This window comes from Triticum dicoccoides, chromosome 3A (genome assembly GCF_002162155.2).
Source record: "Triticum dicoccoides isolate Atlit2015 ecotype Zavitan chromosome 3A, WEW_v2.0, whole genome shotgun sequence".
NCBI lineage: Eukaryota > Viridiplantae > Streptophyta > Magnoliopsida > Poales > Poaceae > Triticum > Triticum dicoccoides.
Genome location: NC_041384.1, coordinates 598,534,061 through 598,554,729, shown reverse-complemented (window position 1 = coordinate 598,554,729; position 20,669 = coordinate 598,534,061). Strand labels below are relative to the sequence as shown.

At 50.9% G+C, this 20,669-nt stretch overlaps 5 protein-coding genes across 5 annotated transcripts; 3 read left to right on the top strand and 2 right to left on the bottom strand.

Moving 5' to 3' along the window:
- Positions 1-1,860: 1,860 nt before the first annotated feature.
- LOC119269466 lies at positions 1,861-4,151 on the top strand. The gene has a single exon (XM_037551298.1). It carries the CDS (start codon positions 2,119-2,121, stop codon positions 3,811-3,813), a length of 1,695 nt encoding a protein of 564 aa, XP_037407195.1. The 5' UTR covers positions 1,861-2,118; the 3' UTR covers positions 3,814-4,151.
- A 474-nt stretch (positions 4,152-4,625) lies between these two features.
- On the bottom strand, positions 4,626-8,982 carry LOC119269465 (internal alternative NAD(P)H-ubiquinone oxidoreductase A1, mitochondrial-like). The gene is made up of 8 exons (XM_037551297.1): positions 8,518-8,982; positions 6,853-7,069; positions 6,240-6,400; positions 6,091-6,156; positions 5,741-5,904; positions 5,535-5,649; positions 5,082-5,261; positions 4,626-4,994 (listed from the first exon to the last, which is right to left on the bottom strand). Exons 1-8 carry the CDS (start codon positions 8,965-8,967, stop codon positions 4,842-4,844), a joined length of 1,506 nt encoding a protein of 501 aa, XP_037407194.1. The 5' UTR covers positions 8,968-8,982; the 3' UTR covers positions 4,626-4,841.
- Positions 8,983-9,458: 476 nt separating this feature from the next.
- On the top strand, positions 9,459-14,093 carry LOC119269464 (UPF0051 protein slr0074-like). The gene is made up of 2 exons (XM_037551296.1): positions 9,459-10,941; positions 13,478-14,093. Exons 1-2 carry the CDS (start codon positions 9,526-9,528, stop codon positions 13,694-13,696), a joined length of 1,635 nt encoding a protein of 544 aa, XP_037407193.1. The 5' UTR covers positions 9,459-9,525; the 3' UTR covers positions 13,697-14,093.
- Positions 14,094-14,704: 611 nt separating this feature from the next.
- Positions 14,705-15,644, bottom strand: LOC119272257 (acidic endochitinase-like). Its single transcript, XM_037553780.1, has one exon. It carries the CDS (start codon positions 15,632-15,634, stop codon positions 14,705-14,707), a length of 930 nt encoding a protein of 309 aa, XP_037409677.1. The 5' UTR covers positions 15,635-15,644.
- Positions 15,645-17,411: 1,767 nt separating this feature from the next.
- On the top strand, positions 17,412-20,498 carry LOC119272256 (probable metal-nicotianamine transporter YSL18). Its single transcript, XM_037553779.1, has 6 exons — positions 17,412-17,745; positions 17,853-18,019; positions 18,137-18,234; positions 18,364-18,498; positions 18,606-18,795; positions 18,878-20,498. The coding sequence occupies exons 1-6, from the start codon at positions 17,412-17,414 to the stop codon at positions 19,997-19,999; spliced, it is 2,046 nt and encodes a 681-aa protein (XP_037409676.1). The 3' UTR covers positions 20,000-20,498.
- The last annotated feature ends 171 nt before the right edge of the window (positions 20,499-20,669 follow it).

The following is a 20,669-nucleotide window of genomic DNA, read 5'->3' as shown; positions in this document are numbered from 1 at the left end:
GAGAAAATTTAGCCACAAAGAAGCTAACCACCAAGGGTGAGAAATAGAGGATGCGGTCAAAGGGAGAAGATTGCCGTACTAGCTGCCGCTCGCTTCGACGATCGCCAACGGCCACGCCTTGAAGTCTTGCCTGCCACTCGTCATCTACGTTGTCCTATCCCGCCTAACGATTGGAATGCGAGCGATGTGTGTCGTGAATAATGGAGGCCAGTGTGGTGTGTCCCCGACATGGGCGACTTGGCCATCGGGCGCTGGCAAGCTGCTCTGGTGCGATCATATTGAGCCTGGTCAGCCGGGAGAAGTTAGGCGGTGCGGTTCGGCGTGCAGAAAAACCATCAGGAAAAAACCCGCAGATGTGGCATCCCAGCTGAACCTAACAATTGTGACACATAGGTCAGAACACTCACAAAATGTTAAACATGGTGATAGGCAAAATGTTCTCCTATGATAGGCGCAATATTTTTTTCTTCCACGCTGCTTTGCCACCTCATTTTTTCTCTCATCCTCCTTGGCTTCTCCTCATCCCCCATGCACCTCCTCCCAGCCCCCAGCCTTGGCAAGACCGCATCCTTCTACAACCACTGCTCACTGCCGTTGTCGCCACTAGCTATATCCTGTGGAACATCATTGGAATGCGCCGCCATGTCTTTCACAAGCGATTGAGCTCAATGAAACACAATTTTAAAGCGATACACCTACATTTTTCTACTCAATATCCCAAGGAAACTCAAAATTTTGAACGAGGATTTTTAGTTCTGAAAGCCGAATAGTTTCTACCTTCATACGTGGTCTGCATAGTGGTATGGTTTTAGGGAGTTGGCCAAAAGTGTGGTACAAAATAGTGTGGATGACGGCATATGTCCATGCTCGAAAAAACGATAGGGGACCAAGCATATAGGGGTAGTCGTATAGGATTTAGAAGCATAGAGAAAATATTTTTTAAACTAAAGCATAGAAAGTATGAAACGGGAAGAAGGCATGTTTGCAAAGATAAAGAGAATTCGGAACATGTAATATTTGGGCAAGTGTGCATGCGAGAGAGAAAATACATGCGTTCATAAGGTGTTAAAGACTACGCGTGTGCTAAAAAGGAATGCATCAATGCGACATCGCTCAGATCAGCTCAAAAGTAGAGTTCTAGCTTTGTTGTGTCATAAAATTGCTCATACTAAATAAGACACCTTTTTTGTTTGTCAGGTTTATTTACATATCTACTACTATTATTACACCTTGACATTACAAGTTTATTTATTATCATAACCTGGCCAAGAATGATACATATACAGTGACACAAACACGGCTCATGCAACTGACATGTATGAAAAATATGTAATAAGATGCCACAAAACGACAAATTGACAAGAATACGCAAAAGTGCCAAAACACTCTCTTGACCACCCCTCGCCGTTCTTCTTCCCCCCTCTTCTTCTCCGATGCCTCCCATCTCTCACCATCTACCGGCCTTTCCACGCCCCTCCTCCCTCGACAACCGCCTTCTCCTTGTGCTCCGTCGCGGCCTTCCTTTTCCACTCCCCTTTTCTTCTTTATTATATTTTCCTTTCTTCTTCCTCTTCGTGCCCGGCTACGCCATGGAGTGTGTTTGCAAGCCTGGCTAGATGGCTATAGTTTCCACTCGAGGTAAATTGGTGAAAAAACAGCTGTGGATGAAAGGTCTACGGTTAAGCGGTTAGCGACCAGCTGTTAACGTGACGCAGCATGCCGTTCTTGCGCGGTAGGCAATACTAGACGGCAATAGAAAGGCAATTCTTCCCCGCACCGCTTTGCTGCTACCTTTTCCCTCTCCCCCTCCTCGGCGCCTCCCCATCCCCACCCCCACCCGCGCCTCCGCCCAGCCGGACCCCTCCACCTCGGGCGAGGCCGCGCCCTTCCACCGCCGCCGCCGCCGCCGCCGCCGCCGCCCTCGCCAGCCAATCCTCTGGAATAGCGCCGGAGAGGGGGCGCCACGGCAAGTCCATCCCATCCATGACGAGCCGCCCCCCCGCGCCGCGCCACCTCCCCGACATAGGGTTTGCCTCTCGCGCCGCCCTGCCATGCTAAGGCGGGGAGGAGGCGACCTGGTGTTACCCGGAGGAAGCTGGGGCGGGGCCTCGCCGGCGGATGGACGCCGATGAGGCTGCGGGAAGTAGCAGGAGGATGGATCTGAACCTGTACCTCGGCCTCCCCCGCGCCCCGCGGTCCCGCCGCTCCGACCTCGGCTCCGACCTCGCGCTCAGCACCCCGATGCCCTCCTCGCCCTCCTCCTCCGCCGCCTCCGTCGACGCCCCTCCGCCTCCGGAGCCCCCGCATGCCCCCTACTCCCCGTCTCGCGCCGACCTGTCTCCCCCGCCACCGGAGGTGTACTCCTCGTACCACCCCGAGGACGCCCACCTGCCGTACGCGTCGCCTCTGCCGCCGGTCATCCATGAGCTCCCGGACGACATCGGCTTCGGCTTCCACCCACCGCCATCGCTGGTGCGAGCCAGCGAGTTCCTCTGGGAGGACCGCCCGTCTTCATCGACGGCCTCCTCCTCCTTTCTCCCCGACGCTGCAACAAGGTACAGGCAGCTGCTTGAGCAGACAGGAAGCCGGTGGCTCCGCTCTAGGCCCACCGGGCGGTTTAGATCGGACCTTCCACCGCTCAGCTCCGAGGCTCAACCCTTGGGGCATCATGATGCAGCAGTGCCGGTGCCACATCATGAGCCGACAATTGATGTCGTTGGAGATGATAAGGTAACCGGCAATGGAGTGGAAGTAGGTGCCTCGGAGGAGCGGGGCAAGAGTGTCGCCACATTTGAGTGCAACATATGCTTTGAGATGGCCGGAGAGCCGGTGGTCACTTCTTGTGGCCATCTCTTCTGCTGGCCCTGCTTATACCAATGGCTTAATGTTTACTCCAACCACAAGGAATGCCCAGTCTGCAAGGGCGAGGTGACGGAGGCGAATATCACTCCTATCTATGGTAGAGGGAATTCTTGTTCAGATGCAGAGAAGGCTGTGGATGAAGGCAAGCAGCCAGGTCTTACAATCCCACCAAGGCCACATGGGAATCGTCTTGAAAGTTTCCGGCAGCAGTTCCAGCACTTACGTCCAATGTCAAGAAGGCTTGGTGACGCACATGGGATACTGTCATCGTGGAGGCGCCTTCTTGATCAACAAATCATGAGTAGTGTGAGTAGATTCGAAGGCCCGTCTGAACCAGCTGTGCATGAAACAGGTGACATTGCTCCACACACTGGCCGCCTAAGTAGATTGACCACAAGGATGAGAGCAAGACGGTTGTTGAGCGAGGTAGATAACTCTCCTGATGGTGCTTTTGTTGCCCCTGATAGTGGTCTGCCTGGAAATAGTGCGCCAGATGCACCTAGAGATGGTTCAAGCCCGGTTTTACCAGAAGGATTTGATTTGTTGCAACGGCTTACTCTTATTGGCATTGCAAATACAGAAAGATTGGCAACTGCTATGAGTGACCTTAGAAGGATAGCTACACCTGGCCAACACGGAGCATCTGCTTCATACCTTAGAAGGTTAGCTACACCTGGCCAATACGGAGGATCTGCTTCATCGTCGAACCCTTTGAACCCCGAGGCAACCGTCGACGGAACCCATGTTGGTGCAGCGCCTTCTACAGACCAAGCATCAAACTCGAGCACCATTGCAGTGATACAGGGGGATGCAGGTGTTTCTGAGACGGCGGGAGAGCCTAGTAACGCAGGTTCTTCGAGAACCCTGAGGAGGAGGGGGAGGAGCAGTGCGTTGGCTTCTTTAGATGTGGATGGTGCTCCCCCACAGCGCAACAAGAGACGGAGGATGTAGACCTTCTCGGTCGCGGAGTTTCTTTGAACTTGATAATGTTGCTGATTCCAGTTATTCCATTTCGTTTCTTTGGATGGTATCCGCTGTGTTGTAGTGTAACAATGTTCTTTCCCTTTCCATTTTTTTACTAGAATGGTTCTGTTTAGTCCCCCTGGGGCCTGTTGTACCTCTTTAGTCTGTCAAACTGTTGGTCAAGCCAAATGTCGAGGGTTGTTGTGGGATGAAATTTTCCCTGTTGATTGGATGCCAAAATGTGCATTCAGAGCAATGAGATTTCTATGGACTGCTTATAATTCATAGAAACTCTGGTCATCAAAGTATCAAACTGAGAGGTTATATATGATGGTATATGAAATACCCAGAAAATGGATGGAAATATTGCCTTTGTTGCTTGAGAAGCCAAGCCTGATCTTTTATGCTCATTTATACTCCAACATAAGTTACTCTCAAAAGCATATATTTCATTCACTGATAGTTCTGGCGGCAAGCCAACTCATCATTTTCGCAATGTTTTTTGCTAGCAGATGATGAAATAGAAGTTCTTTTTCTCATGAGAGCAAGTTAAAACTTGGTACACTATTGCAAGTAGAAAACAACGAACTGGAAATGGAACCTCTAAAGAAACACCCAACTATGGCATTGTTTCATTTGATGGTTCGTGTAGTCTTCCTGATATTATGTTCCATTATCTTGGTTTTGCATTTATTCGCCGGACGTTTACAATGTGTATAGTGAGGTTCTTGGAGACCGATCACTCATTCCCGAGCAAAGAAACTACAGTTGCATAAGTATTCAATCGTCCACACACCAAGTAACTTGAAGATCATCAAATTGCATCTCATTTATTCATAATTTACAAAAACAAAAATTGTGCATTTGGAACTCACGTGTCTGAAGGGGATACAGAGGAGCAGGAGGGGAAAAAAGATGATCTAGACCCATATTTCTTGTAGTGTTCGTGGCCTATATATTGTATCGAACTCATACAGTTCAGAGCCCAGAGATCTACAGATACTCAGATAGATACCCTAGATACGGCTTATGTCACGGCCGAATATCATCGTGGTCAGCCAGTTGATAGCCACATAGAGCCTATTTCTCCAGCTGACAACACGAGTCAGGTACGCTGAGCGCCAGATGAACCAGCTTGCAAATCCTGCAATGGATATGCCCTTCGAGTCCTGCGAATAGGGAAAAGACACGCTCAGTTTGACTCCTGAGCGTCTAGTGAACTGCAAAGATTCACAAAGAAGGGAAGAGCAACCAACCTTGCTTTGCCTCAGGTCCACCAGAGCTTTGTACCTTCCAACGGTTGCCATACTCCCTAGATGCTTATACACAAACTTTGGACCTAGATCGACTTCGACCTGGGAATTTGCGTGCCCTCCTCCAGCTTTCATCACACGGTTGAGCAGGCGAGCGAGGTACAAGCCTTGCCGCTCGGCAACCTGTTCAGGAGTACAAGTGGGGAACAAAATCAGTAGAATGCAGCATCGCAAAGAGATAGTCTAATGTCATGCCCAACAACCCAAGTGTCTGCAATTTGATGGGATGTATAACCATCTGTTCAATTTTATTTTATGCCATGTTTCTATTCCACCCAGTTCTATTGCACTTCAGGAAAGAGGAAACAATACAAAAGCCCCTTTTTTTTCTGAGACAGTAACTTGACAAAATGCTTTCATACTATTGAACTGCATCAAGATAGTTCATGAAGTTACCTGAGCTAAGGCTGGGAGAACTTCCTTGCCGGTGCTTTCAAGGAATCCACAGCAATCACCAATAGCAAATACATCTGGGACAGAAGGAACACGTAACCACTCATCTACACCGATCCTGCAAACAGTACATAACCTATTAAGAATCCTAGGGATTTGCACATGAGCCAACAGGCGACAGATTATAAGGTCCTACCAATCAATTATACCTTCCTCCGTGTGACTTGGGAAATGGCAATGACTTGACGAATGATGAAGCACCAACCCCAGTAGACCATACCAGCAAACCATAAGGAACCTCCTCTCCATTGTCCAGGATTAATTTGTCGGGTTGTACATCCTTCACGATTCCTCGTACAAGCCTAACACCTGACTGGTGGATGACCATGCAAGGGCAGGTTATATTCATATTCCAAATGATATGGGAGAGAATGATACACAGCTATTACAACTACCAACTATGTATATCATGGGACGATCTGAATGCCTTATTTGAAAATCTACTAGTCCCCAAGTCTTGGTTGATGATGGCTAAAGATACCGAACAAAGATTACTGACCTTAACTAGTTGGTTTACAGCATACTGCCTGAGGCGAACATCGAATGATGACAATATCTCATTTGCCTGAAATGAAAGCCGAATACCAGCTGTTAAGTCCCAAATTCAACAAGAGTAGGGAACGAATAAAAAAAATCAACAACAAAAACCTCAATCAGGGTCACATGGACATAATCTTTCACATGTGAGTAACGTTCTTTCACATCTCTGGTGATGAAATCACTAAGTTCCCCGCTAAATTCAACCCCTGTTGGACCACCTCCAACAACAACACAGTGCAATAGCCTGCGCTTTTCGCCCTCTGATATGCCTGTTTAACAAAATAGCATTGATCCATCAGCAATAATCAAATGGGTATTACTCCCTCCGTCCGAAAATACTTGTCATCAAAATGGACAAAAAGGGATGTATCTAGAACTAAAATACATCTAGATACATCCCCTTTTATTCATTTTGATGACAAGTATTTCCGGACGGAGGGAGTACATGTTTGTGCACACAAGCTATATTCTGAAAATGAAGCATATGAGACATAAAAAATTGATTTGCCCAAAATTCATCGATTAAAAAGTACGGTAAATGAAGCATATGCGAGGTGACATAGATTTATCCAAAATTCATCGAACAAAAAGTACACGCAACTGTATCCACTTGACTTAAGTAAAAAAAACATTATATGGAGAACAACAAAGTGGGAAAGTAATAATTGACGACTTTGTGCTAGCAAAGGGTGATTAGAAACATATTGAGCTGTTACCATACCAGGTACATCAGACAGCATCAGATTCAGAAGGAGCTTCCTGCGGATCTCTTGAGCGTCATGAACTTCCCGAAGAAAGGTTGCATGTTCAGTAACACCACGTATACCGAAAGTCGATGCCTCAGCTCCACATCCAAAGACCAACTTGTCATACGAAACCTTGAATTTCCACGGCTTCAAGGTGTCTTTCTCACCTTCAGTAACTGTCTCACACTCAATCTGAAACCAAACGTGTCTGAGCAAATGTATGTAAAAGCTGTGGGGAGAAATGCTCATGTTGTTCGTAAAAAAATCATGCAATATGCCAAATCCCTCATAAGTAAATGTCTAGCGTTCGAAATTGTGAAGATCCATTCCCTTGTATAGTGATAGAGATGCCCAGCAGTGTTAGGCACTAAGCCAGCAGGAACTGTCTAATAAGTTGCGGAGTGAATCTTCTAATAGACAGGCTCCTGAGCAAGCAAAGTTACTTGATGCTACTGCATGAACAAGCCAAATGATATAGAAGTCTCATGTGCATACTGTGTGAATATGTAAGAAACAGAAGACCTGGCATGTGATGAATGAATATAAACAAGTTTGCTTTTTTTTTTCTCTGCAGCTGATTTCCCCGTGTAACCGTGTTCAAGAGTTTTGGCCTAGGGGAAATGAATTCTAAGCTAGTACTGGTAAAGTTAGAAAATATCCACAAAGTCATAAATGAGTGGGAGCCTCTGTTTTCGAGTCGCTCGACTAGTCGCGACTAGTCGTCGACTAGTCGATGAGTCACACTAGCAGGGGCGACTCAGCCTAGCGACTCGACTCATGGTATGAGTCGAGCGACTCAAGCGACTAGTCACGACTCGTCGTGTTTTCTGGGTCGAACGACTCAATTTTTTTTCTCTAATCTTGCTTGCTGGAAACCTAGATCGAAGCAGTTCCCCCTCCCCCCTGACCCAACCCTTTCCTTGGCAACCGCCGCCGCCCATGGTTGCTGGCTTGCTGCTCCTCCCCTCCTCCCCTGGTTGCTGCTGCATATCTGCTCCGTCCCTCCTCTGGTTGCTGCTGCTGGTGGTCTGCTCCTCCCCTCCTTCCATGGTTGTTGCTGCTGCTGGTCTGCTCCTCCCCTGAGCTACCAAGCAGAAGCACTAGAGGTCTAGAGCAGATCAGAGCAAAAGGAAAAGAGATGATACAGGATAGTGCTTCTGTATGGTAATTTTATTGTACCTACTGCCTACTGCATAACTCACGTCGACTCGTCACATGTCGACTCGTCGACCATGAGTCTAGACTAGTCACGACTAGTCTAGAGTCGCCGCCCCTGAGCGACTCGTCGACTCATCGACTCAAAAACCTTGGTGGGAGCTGGTGACAAGTTTTCTGTCTCTCTCATTCCATTAGCATAGAGCTATGGAGAACCGTGCTACATAGCGCCATAGGCAAATAGACATGCAGCTCCTGCTGAATGGGAATAAAGCGCAGATTCCTCTTCCTTTGCCCCATCCAATACCCAAAAAGACCGGACGTGGTTATGGACATCAGAAAAGGTCAAGCACAACTGCGCGCACAGTATCATCCCCTTCCACGAATCTCGGGGACACACATTCCACATCTGTAAAAGCGACCCCCGTTTGACAGGATCAACGCGCGCGGCGCCTCTCACCAACCAACCCAGGAACCGGGCTCACCGTGTGGGCGTCGGGGTCGACGGCGGTGCAGCGGGCGAGGAGGAAGTAGGAGCCCGGGGAGCTGGAGACGGCGGGCTGGATGCGCGCGAGCGGCTCGGCGACGGAGCGGAACTCGAGCGTGCCGACGCAGGTGGAGGCGAGCAGCGGCGTGAACACCATGTGGTTGCGCGGGGAGACGCAGACGACGTCGTAGCCGGTGGTGTCGAGGTCCTTCATGAGGCGCGACCCCGCCCACCCCGTTCCGAGCACCACAACCCGCGCCTTCTCCCCCTTGGCCGTCGGCCCCAGCCCCGCGAGCCCCCTCGGTAACACAGCAGCATCCCTCGCGTCGGCCGCCGCAGCCGCCGCGGCGGTGGAGAGCGGCGAGAGCGGGCCGCGGCCGTAGAACGCGGGCGCGCAGCCGCGGCGCGAGACGCGGGAGAGCGAGCGGAGCAGCGAGGACGCGGCCATGGCGAGACGACTCACGAGATGCGAACGCCACGGGAGCGAGTGCGAGGAGTGAGGCGAGTTAACGGGGGGCCGTTGGGCCCGCGGGCCCGGGCGGGCGAGCCGCCGGGCTTCCGCGCCGCTCGATCCGCGGCCGGGTGACGTCGGATCGCATCTGGACGGCCCGGGCCCATCCTCGGTGGCTCCGACCCGTCTGCGGCAGGAAAAAACCGATAAATGGAAGGATGGAAAATCTGTGTTCTCTAGCGCTTCTCCAGGAAAGCCACGTGTCGCGAACCCCATCCGGTGCCGTGCTCCGCCGCTCGGCCGCCACACGACCGCTGCCCCGCCAGCGCGGCCCTCCCTGGACCTGGTTCGCCAACGCCGTGGGCACGCGCCCGAGCCACCGGCACCGGGCCCAGCGGCGCGCGCGGACCATACGCCCGTGCCACCGCTCCGGCCTCTCCCTGTCAACAACTCCCCTCCCTCCCCTCGCTTCTCTCTCATCCCACGGTCTCCCCTCCGCTCATCCCCTCCCTCCCAAATTCGCCTCCGCCTCCGCCTCGCCGGCCGCGACCGACCATGGCCGCCTCCGCGTCCGCCTCCACGTCCCTCTTCGGGCCGTCTGCCCTCACCGCCAGGCTCGGGGCGGGGCGCCCGTCCGGCGGGCCCCGGCGGCGCGTCGACGCGCGCGGCCGCGGCCGCCTCTCGGTGGTGGCCGTGCAGACGGGCCCGCAGAAGCCGTCGCCGTCGCCGTCGCCGTCGTCCCCGGCGGCGGACGAGGCGGAGGCGCTGCAGAACCTGCTCAAGCGGGAGTACAAGTACGGCTTCGTCTCCGACTTCGAGTCCTTCTCCATCCCCAAGGGCCTCTCCGAGGCCACCGTCCGCCGCATCTCGGAGCTCAAGGCGGAGCCCGCCTGGATGCTCGACTTCCGCCTCGCCGCCTACCGCCGCTTCCTCACCATGGCGGAGCCCACCTGGAGCGACAACGTCTACTCGCCCGTCGACCTCCAGTCCCTGTGCTTCTACTCCGCGCCCAAGACCAAGCCCAAGCTCAACAGCCTCGACGAGGTCGACCCCGAGCTGCTCAAGACCTTCGACCGCCTCGGGATCCCTCTCGGCGAGCAGAAGCGCCTCTCCAACGTCGCCGTCGACGCCGTCATCGACTCCACCTCCATCGCCACCACCCACAGGGAGGCGCTCATGGCCAAGGGCGTCATATTTTGCTCCATCTCCGAGGCCATCCGTGAGTACCCGGACCTCATCAAGCGCTACATCGGGAGTATTGTGCCGCCTGGTGACAATTACTATGCCGCGCTCAATTCAGCCGTGTTCAGTGACGGATCCTTCTGCTATGTGCCCAAGGACACGGTCTGCCCCATGGAGATATCTACTTACTTCAGAATCAATGACAAGGAGACCGGGCAGTTTGAGAGGACTCTGATTGTGGCTGATGAGAGGAGCACGGTTAGCTATTTGGAAGGTTGTACTGCTCCAGCATATGACTCCAACCAGCTCCACGCCGCGGTGGTGGAGCTTGTGTGCGAAGAGGGGGCCGAGATTAAGTACTCCACCGTGCAGAATTGGTATGCTGGCGATGAGGAGGGCAAAGGGGGCATTTACAATTTTGTGACCAAGAGGGGGCGGTGCAAGGGGCGTGGCTCGAAAATCTCATGGACACAGGTTGAGACAGGGTCAGCAATCACCTGGAAGTACCCAAGTGTGGAGCTTGTTGGGGACGACACTGTTGGAGAGTTCTACTCCGTAGCGCTGACCAAGGATTACCAGCAGGCCGATACAGGGACGAAGATGATCCATAAGGGGAAGAATTCACGCAGCCGGATTATATCCAAAGGCATCTCAGCAGGGAAGTCAAGGAATTGCTACCGTGGGTTGGTCCAGATGAATTCAGGTGCAGAGAATGCTTATAATTCTTCGCAGTGTGATTCATTGCTGATTGGGGACAACGCTGCTGCTAACACCTATCCCACCATTCAGGTACTTTCCACTTCTTAATTACATGTTTAATTATCATAGCTTGGCGTGCAAGGTTCAGTTGCTGTCATGCTCTGTCTCTGTGCCTAATTTGTGGTTAGTTACTCTTAAGTGGTGAAACACGCATAGAATTGGGACCTCAGTGGCACACGTTGTAGATAAGATTTTCATGCTCTGTCTCTGTGCCTAATTTGCGGTTAGTTACTGTTAAGTGGTGAAGCACACATAGACTTTGGACCTCAGTTGCACACGTAGTAGATAAGATTTGAGGCAAAACTTTGCTGACATGATGTTGGAATGAAGGAGCTTTGGTAATTTCATTTTTTGAGGATACCATTTGTTATGGGTCCGTTTGTGCAGTGGCCGTGTGACAACCAGCAACAGCAAGAACATGGACTCAGCCTATGTGTGCAATAGCAGCCTCATGTTTGCGCATCCTTTAATGCATAGGATATGGCATGCTTAGAGATAGTCTTGAGAGAAGCATTCATGCTGTATAACTCTGTGAAGATCCAATTAAATTAGGAAAATAGAGTTATGGTTCTGTGAAGAGTTTGAGTTGTGCTCTAGCTTGTGGTTGCGTCAGTCACCTATATAAAGGGCAGTTGTGTAACTCTTCAACCAAGCAACAGATAATTGAACTTCAGTTGGAACTCATACTCCCTCCATTCCAAAATATAGTGCGCCCGCGCTTTCCGAGGTCGAACTTTGACCATAAATTTAACGAACGAGACCGATTGCGGCGGGAGAAAAAGTTACATAATTAAAAACTTCTTTTGAATACGAATTCACTGATATAACTTTTGCTCCCGACGCAATCGGTCTTGTTAGTTAAATTTACGGTCAAAGTTGAAGCACGAGGATAGAGGAAGCACTACATTGTGGAATGGAGGGAGTAATTTATTGAATTGCTCATGTAGATATAGTTCAATATCTGATACGTATATAAAGGGCCTTTTCTCTGTCCTGGGTTAGTTTGGTACGCAAGGTTTGATTGCTGGCATAGGGCAGGCTCTGTCTCTGTGACTAATTTGTGGTTAGTTGCTAACAAGTATCGAAGTACATATAGAGTTGGGAGTTGGGACCTCTGTGGTACATATAGTATATATACAATTTGAGGCAAAACTATGCGCTGACATGATATAGGAATTAAGGAGCTTTGGTAATTTGGTTATTTGAGGGTACCATTTGTTATGTGGGGTGGTTTCCGCAGCGGCCTGTCACAAGCCATCAGCAGCAACATGGACTCAGCCTGTGTGTGCGTGTGCGATAGCAGCCTCATGTGTGCATATCCATTAAGGCACAGGATAGGGCAAGCTTAGGGTAGACAGTAAGAGAAGTATTCATGTTGGATTTGGATTAGATGGGTCTTTAGACTAGGAAGAGTCCAATTAACTTTGATAGAGTTATGGGTCTGTGAAGAGTTTGAGTTGTGCTCCGACTTGTGCGCAAGTTAGTCTCCTGTAGTCAAGCAATGAATCATCGATCATTCTAGTAGAACTCTTAATTTATCAAATTCTTCATACAATAGTTCAATATCTGCTATATAAAGGGCCTTTTCTCGTAACCACGAGAGGGATCATGCCCTGCAGGGGCTAGTTGAGGGCACGTGTTGCCACTGGTCTTCAAACCCTTCCCAGGCTGATCCATAACAATTCCTAGCGTAAAATTAAATTTCTCTCCATTTAAGTTTTAGACAGGCAAGATAAATGTTAATGGTATTCTGCCTAATTCCGAATTGAACTCCCACATGTACTGGAACTCAGAAGGTATCAGTATCTTGATATAGCATTGATCTGTGCAACCTTATAAACACTCCTGTCATTTGCATACTAAAAGCACACTCAGAAGTTGTCATGATAATGATGGAAGAAAATAATAGGGTAGGATTTCTTGCATTGACTTAGAGAGAGAGAGAAACTTGGCAACTCATTGATGGAAGTTTTATGGTTAGACTGACAAGGCATATGAGCCATATAATCATTAATCAAAACAAGTTTAATAGGCATTATGGGAAGTTCAGTGCTGAATTTCATAATGTTCTCCTTCACACCTAACTTTTTTTTAGGTATATACAGATATACCAAGCAAATATATGAATTATCTTTTATTAGTTTTATTAGTGCACTTCCAGAATCTTACATATACATCCATGCTAAATAGACTTCTATAGCTGGCTGAATTACTCAATTAGGTCTACCGGTCAATCTTGATGCTTCGTCTGATGTCCCTATAATCTCAAGGGGCACATGCGCATTGTCATGCTTATTCTTATTCTAACTTATGCAACCACTTGCATAAGCTGCACGAATATTGGGATCAACAACTCCTATCTTCCGCAGGCCTAAGCTGCATGTGTATCTCATACTGCACTTGCATAAGTGTGCATCCAATACTATATTTACATGACCTCCACATGCTAACAACAGTTCTTTCTGACAAGTAGTCGTACCAGTTTTTTGGTTACCATCATTTTAATAACAGTTCATCAGAAAACCTCATTTATAGTATGATTTTGACCCAACTTTGGTGGCAACAGGTGGGTTGCACTAGTGGCCGTGTTGAGCATGAGGCAAGCACATCCAAAATTGGCGAGGATCAGCTATTCTACTTTCAGCAAAGAGGGATAGATCATGAAAAGGCCGTTGCAGCCATGATCGGTGGGTTCTGTAGGGCTGTCTTTGAACACCTTCCTTACGAGTTTGCCCAGGAGGTGGATGCACTTATGAACCTGAAGCTGGAGGGATCAGTTGGCTAAGTTCTTGGTTCAACAAGTCTGCGAAATATCACCCGATAATTATCTGAAATACCATACGATGGTTATCTAAGGAAGTCCATGTGACCATGTACAGCAGCAGTATGAGACTGAGAAGAATAAGTTACATGATAAAATGACGTTTCATGGCTTGTATAATCGTCCACGACAACCAAGAGAACCGCGGCGCTTCTCTTTTGTTGTCCATTTTTGTTTCTGGTTCCTCTGCTGTGTAAACGAGCTCATGTTCGGATGCCAATACAAGAAATAGAAACTGTCGTCTTCATGTATTTCACTGTGGATCATGTATCAATGTATGTATGGGCAAACTTGATTCTGCCATGTTTTGATGGGAACAACCTCTTCTGGGGTGCTGAACACATGATGTATTCCAGCTTCATTTTGTTCATCGCCAGGCAAGGAAGCTTTAAACATTGATAATCTTTTTTTTGCTCCTGCATTGATAATTTTGTATAATAAACTGTGATTTAGTCCCTGGCTTACTGATTCGCATTTTTGCAACCGGATATGACTTGGCCAATTGAATAAACTGCCGCAGGGCAGCATCCTGTACGAGACGATGACGCCACAAGTCCATGAATTCCAGTGGCCTGGACAGGAAGTGTACATCTGATGTCGTTGATCCATGTGTTACTATTTGAGAGTGCCTCGGCCACAGATCTCGTCTTGTATCATTTGAAAATGATTGGCGCGTTCTTCTGAATTACAACCTCTGGGACCAAGCTGTTTGTAAGATGTTTTTGCAAGCTGTTTTAGCTTAAAAAACCATTTTATATTATGGGAGGGTGAGTATGATTTAATGACTGTAAGTCCAGGAGCAGAACACTGTAGATGTGACAAATAATCCTTTTATTCGATATAAATCCCGCTGCGTGCACAGATAAATCAACTACGCCAATTGCCAGACCACACATGCGGCACAACTATACACACACTGTCGATGCCCATAACCCGAATTGTGCAGGAATGCGATCGATCATCAAATCATCATCAGACGGCGTTCTTGATGGCGGAGCTGTAGCCGTCCTGGTCGTCGTAGAACTTTGACCACAGCATCACCCCTCCGTACTTGCTGGAGCCCTTGAGCGCCGGGAGCACCTGCGACTCCAGGCTCCCCGCCGGTATGAACCCGCTCCCCGCCGCCGCCGGAGCCGCCGGCAGCCCGAGGAAGATGTACTTGGCGTGGACCCCCGACGTCCACTGCTTCCACGAGTCCATGAGGTTGGCCGTGTCCCCCTGCACGTACTGGCACGGCGGGTTGTTGTAGAACTGCACCCACACGTAGTCGAAGAGGCCCGTCTCGAGCGCCTTGCCGACCCACTGGTCCGGGAACGGGCACTGCGGCGCCGCCGACAGGTACACCTCCTTGCTGCCCCCCTTGCCCTTGCCGCCGTAGGCCTTGAGGTGCGCCGCCAGCGCGCCGTAGTAGTCCGGGTTCCCTCCCTCGATGTCGAAGTCGACGCCGTCCAGCACGGCGGCGCCGAGCGGCCGCTTGGGCGAGCTCCCGCCGAGGAAGTTGTCCCAGATGTACTTGGCCAGGTCGGCCGCGTCCTGCTCGGAGTTGAGCGTGTACCCGCCGGCGCCCCCGCCGATGGAGAGCATCACCTTGACGCCCTTGGACTGGCAGAGGTTGATGTCGGCGGTGAGGTTGGTGCAGGCGTCGGAGTAGGGGTCGCAGTGGCCCGCCAGGTTGAGCTGCGGGGTCTGCTGGGCCGACCCGAAGCTGCAGAGGAAGGCGATGTTGACGAAGGCGTAGTTGCCGGTGCTGCAGGTCTCGGCCAGGGTGCCCTCGTTGCCGTTCTGGCCCCAGTAGATGGCGATGCTGCCGCCGTGGCTCCGTGGCGCCGAGGAGAGGAGGAAGATGGCGGCCAAGAGGCAGGCCATGGAGAAGGAGCTGCTGGCTTTAGCCGGGACGGCCATTGTTGGCAGCTAGGCAGCTAGCTCTTTCGTTCACAAGGCAGAGGGGCTTGCTTCTTGCTTTGGATATGGGACGCTGCTGCTACCTGCTTGATTTATACTACTCCGGTGATCCGGTCTCGTTCAGAAACTGGGGCGTGCCCTCGAGGTAACGCTGGAACCATACCTTTGTTTGTTTAAGATCCTGAACATTCTCAACACGTAGTTCGGCCCCGATCTTGTTTTTTTTGGAGTTCATGCATCTCCATCTGCTACGGCACGTTGCTAATTTTAACTGCGTGTCTGAGATACTCGTTCAAACCCTGTACTCACTTGTTCATATCTCAAGCCTCTCGAACTGTTTTTTTTAACACAGTACAGATGCAAACGTTCATATACACACGCATACACTTATTCCTATGAACGCACATATGCACACCCTATCCCTATAAGCACCTTTGAGCGACTGAGCCGACATATCATCTTGAGATTTACGAAGTCACCGTAAGCGCCTCGTCGTCGACGGAAAAGTCTTCTCCCACTGAAAGCACATCGCCGAAAATCCTGAAATAAATCCAGGAATAATGCGAGCACCAGAACTTGAACTCTGGCGGTCCAAGGATACCACTGTCCAGCTCCTTTTTTGGGGTGCTGGATTTTTCATTCTTTTTTCAAAAAAGGGTTTAAATTTTGAATCCAGTTCATTCAAAAGATCACGCTGATACAGTAAGGTGCACAACATATTTATGGTCCTTTTTTTTGTGAAAATTTATAGTCCAGCACTCAGTCCTCAGGTGCGGCTTAAATGTCGATCAAAAGTTGGCCGTTGTTTTTTATTTGCTGTATGTGTCTGGGTTTCCCATGTAAACCTTGTATCGACAGACACGATAACATTGTCAACCCTCCGTCAACCGCCGTGAGCTGGGAGAGGTGTCATGTGTTTGCCGAGTACCCGACTCTTTGTTGTGTTTTCTAGTCTGCGCTTGGCAAAGGCAAGACTATGGTGAGTGTTGGCTTTGTGCCGAGTGCTTTTTCCACTGCACTCAGTTTTAGAAGGGCCTTTGTTGAGTGCCCGACAGAATGCAGACACTCAACAAAGAGCAGGACACTCGGCAATCTCATCGATTTGCATAGTGCCAAGTTATGATTTTTTTTTCATTACACCAACAATGCATTATTCCCCGCAAAAGAAAACAATGCATTATTATTTTCATATAAAGAGAAAAGCTATTCTAGTGTGCAGAGGATACTGTGCATGAATCCGTCGTCCATGGTTGCTTTGAGATTCATGCTACATTTTTGTTGTTTTCAGAATTTGTCTTGTTTCAAAGAGTTACATTGGGGTTTCTTTCAGTTTCAAAGTATATCTTAATGTTTCATTGCGTATAACCGTGTATCAGCAAACCAGATTCAAAACAAGTGCATTCTTTTTTATTGGTGCACAACGAAACATGATGATACACATTGAAACAAGACAAAACCGAACGAAACATTTTAAAACCAGGTTAATCTTGACAACCTAAAAAGTAGCCCGGATCTCAGAGCAATCACGAACGATGGAAACCACTCTCTATATTGCTCCCCTCTATAATTTTGTTCCGGGAGTATGAAGAACAGAAGAAGGTTCTGTCCCTGCTTGAACAGGCCACTCCCATTAGGGCGTCAATAATAGTAACTGCAGAAGCCAAACGATGTACCCCTCATGTTCGTTCGTCGCTCCTCCATTCCCAAATAGTCAACTGCATGCACAACCTGGGCGATAGAGGCCGGCACTCGCTCGCAGGCGTGGGGGCGATAATCGATGGAGCCGATCGGCGACCCGCGGGAGGGGCCGTCGACGGAGCGCGCGTTCGAGGAGCAGACCATCCCGCCATGGACGGAGCAGGTGACGCCGCGCGCCGTGGTGGCGAGCCTGGTCCTGGGCGCGGCCTTCAGCGGCGTCATGATGAACCTGGTGTTCACGTCGGGGATCGTCCCCACGCTGAACATCACCGCCGGCCTGCTGGGCTTCTTCCTCCTCAAGGCGTGGACGCGCCTGCTCGACAAGCTCGGCGTGTCCTACGTCCCCTTCACCCGCCACGAGAACGTCGTCGTCCAGACCTGCGTCGTCGCCTGCGCCAGCATGACCTACAGCGGTACGCCTCGCCTCGCCTGCCACGTCGGTCGATCGTCGGCCATGAATCTCCTCTGCTCGGCCGGTGCCTTGATTTCGCGTGTGTTTGCGGCGTTGTTAATTGATTAGGAGGGTTCGGGTCGTACCTGCTCGCCATGGACCATAGGACGGCGGAGAAGATCAACACCGGCGAGGTCCACGGCAGAAACGTCAGCGAGCCGACGCTACCCCGGATTATGGCCTTCTACTTCCTCATCAGCTTCGTCGGAATTCTCGCCATTATCCCCATGAGGAAGGTACCTACCTACGTGCGGCGCCAATGAGATAAAACTTGAACCGTACGTCGGTACGTGCACCTTAACTTATAGCTCTCTGATGCATTCCTACTGGGCCGCCGGCCGGTTAATGTGTAGACGATGATCATCCGGCACCGGCTGACGTTTCCGAGCGGCTCAGCTACGGCTCACCTCATCAACAGCTTCCATACCCCTTACGGAGCCATGCAAGCAAAGTAAGCACGTACGGAGCTACTAAATCACATGCATGAAACCTAGCTCCTGCTCAACTCCAGTAGCAAGCAACAAGATAAGATAACGCTGGGTTGAGTAATGCATCGGAGTGCCTCTGTTTCATAACGCAGGAAGCAAGTGTCTCTGATGATCCAGTCGTGCCTGGGAAGCTTTCTCATGTCCATCTTCCAATGGTTCTACTCCGGCGGACCGCATTGTGGCATGACCTTCTTCCCTTCATTTGGGCTCGACGCCTTCAATCGCGGGTACGTAACTTATCCATCCATCATTCTACATGTCGCACTCCAACCGAAAACTACATGCTAGAGATGATGAGTGAAAGCTACTTGTGTTGTGTGATACTTGCATGCAGCTTCTACCTCAATTTGAACGGGACATACGTCGGCGTCGGGATGATCAGCCCTTACCTGATAAACATCTCGATGCTGGTCGGGGCCATCGTCTCCTGGGGATTCATGTGGCCCTACATCGAAACCAAAGAGGGGAGCTGGTACGCCGCCGATCTCCAGGAAGGCAGTTTGCGTGGCATCAACGGCTACAAGGTACGTAGTTTCTGATCGACCAACAGATCTCGACGAGGAGCACATGCACGCACGCTCCATCCGACTGCTAATGTAATTTCAGGTGTTTGGCGCCATAGGCATGATCCTGGGCGACGGCATCTTCCAGCTGGTGGTGATCATGGTGAGGACCCTGCAGACGATGCGGCACCACCAGCTGGAGGCGGCGGAGGCGCTGCGGTCCTTCTCCGACGCCAACGCGGTGCCGCGCAACGTGCTCAGCTTCGACGACCGGCGCCGGACGCAGGTGTTCCTCCGGGAGCACGTCCCGGGCACCCTGGCCATGGGCGGCTACGCGGCCCTGGCGCTGCTGTCCACCGTCGCCATCCCGCGCCTCTACGGCCAGGTGCGGCACTACCACGTGGCGACGGCGTACGTGTTCGCGCCGCTGCTGGCCTTCTGCAACGCCTACGGCACGGGCGTGGCCGAGACCAACTTCGCGGCGCAGTACAGCAAGCTGGTGATCCTGCTGTTCGCGTCGTGGATCGGGTACGGCAACGGCGGGGTGGTGGGGAGCCTCGTCATCTGCGGCGTCGTCTCGTCCGTCGTCTCCACCGCCTCCGACTTCATGTCGGACTTCAAGACCGGGTACCTGACGCTCACCTCGCCGCGGGCGCTCTTCGTGAGCCAGGTCATCGGGACCGGCATCGGCTGCGTCGTCAACCCGGCCGTGTTCACCGTGTTCCACCACTTCTACGAGGAGGCCGGGAACAAGATCTACCAGGTGCCGCTGGCCAAGATCTACCGGGCCATCGCCGTGGTCGGCGTCGGCGACCTGGACCTGCCCAGGCACTGCCTGAGCATGAGCGTGGGCTTCTTCGTGCTGGCGCTGGCGGTGTGCGCGCTGCGGGAGGCGGCGGTGCACTACAAGTGGCGCGCGCGGAACTTCATCCCGAGCGTCACCGGCATGGCCATGTCGTTCCTTCTGGTGCCGGCGGTGGCCATCGACATGTGCGTCGGCAGCCTGGTGCTCTACCTGTGGACCAGGTCGGACAGGGACGGCGCGCAGGCGTTCGGGCCGGTGCTCGCGTCCGGGCTCATCTGCGGTGACGGGCTCTTCTCCATCCCCTACGCGCTGCTCGCCAGGTACGACGTCACGCCGCCCATCTGCATCAGGTTCGTCGCCAGGGAGCAGAACGAGAAGCTGGACGCCTACCTGGCCACTGTACTTGAGAAGTCTCGATGAAGGCCGTCGACACTCAACCCTTCCTCACCTGTAGATCCTGCCAAGATGATACGACATACGACGACATGATCTAGTGATAGCATGTAAATTGGAACTTCTGCAAAGTCGTTTGGTGTAGAATGAACAGACTATTCAAGCATGTCGGCAGTTTTCCACCATGATCAACTATGTGGTGCAAATGTACAATACAAAGCTAACAATAGCAAACAGAGTGACCGTGACCATAGTGGATCAGATGAATCAACAGATCAAGGAGGGATGATGTGCATTTGAGGTGTGGGAATCAAGAAAGAGATAGCTTTTTCAAGAAAAGGAAACCCCGAAGAAACCAAAGAACCCTGATGAGATGTGCAACTGATTTCTGCCCAGTTCACCAGCTGTTTGCGCGCCCTGACACTGGAGCTTTTCTTCAGACCTCGACCACACAACACTTGACAACACGTACTATTCTATAGAGCACACACAATCAGTCAAAATGGTCAGAATAAAAAGCATGCATACAAGTAGAAGGGCCTCCCAACTCCATGATGTAAACTCCTGCCAACATAACAACATGTAATATTCTACTCCCTCCGTTCCTAAATATTTGTCTTTCTAGACATTTCAAATGACTACTACATACGAATGTATGTAGACATATTTTAGAGTGTAGATTCACTCATTTTACTCC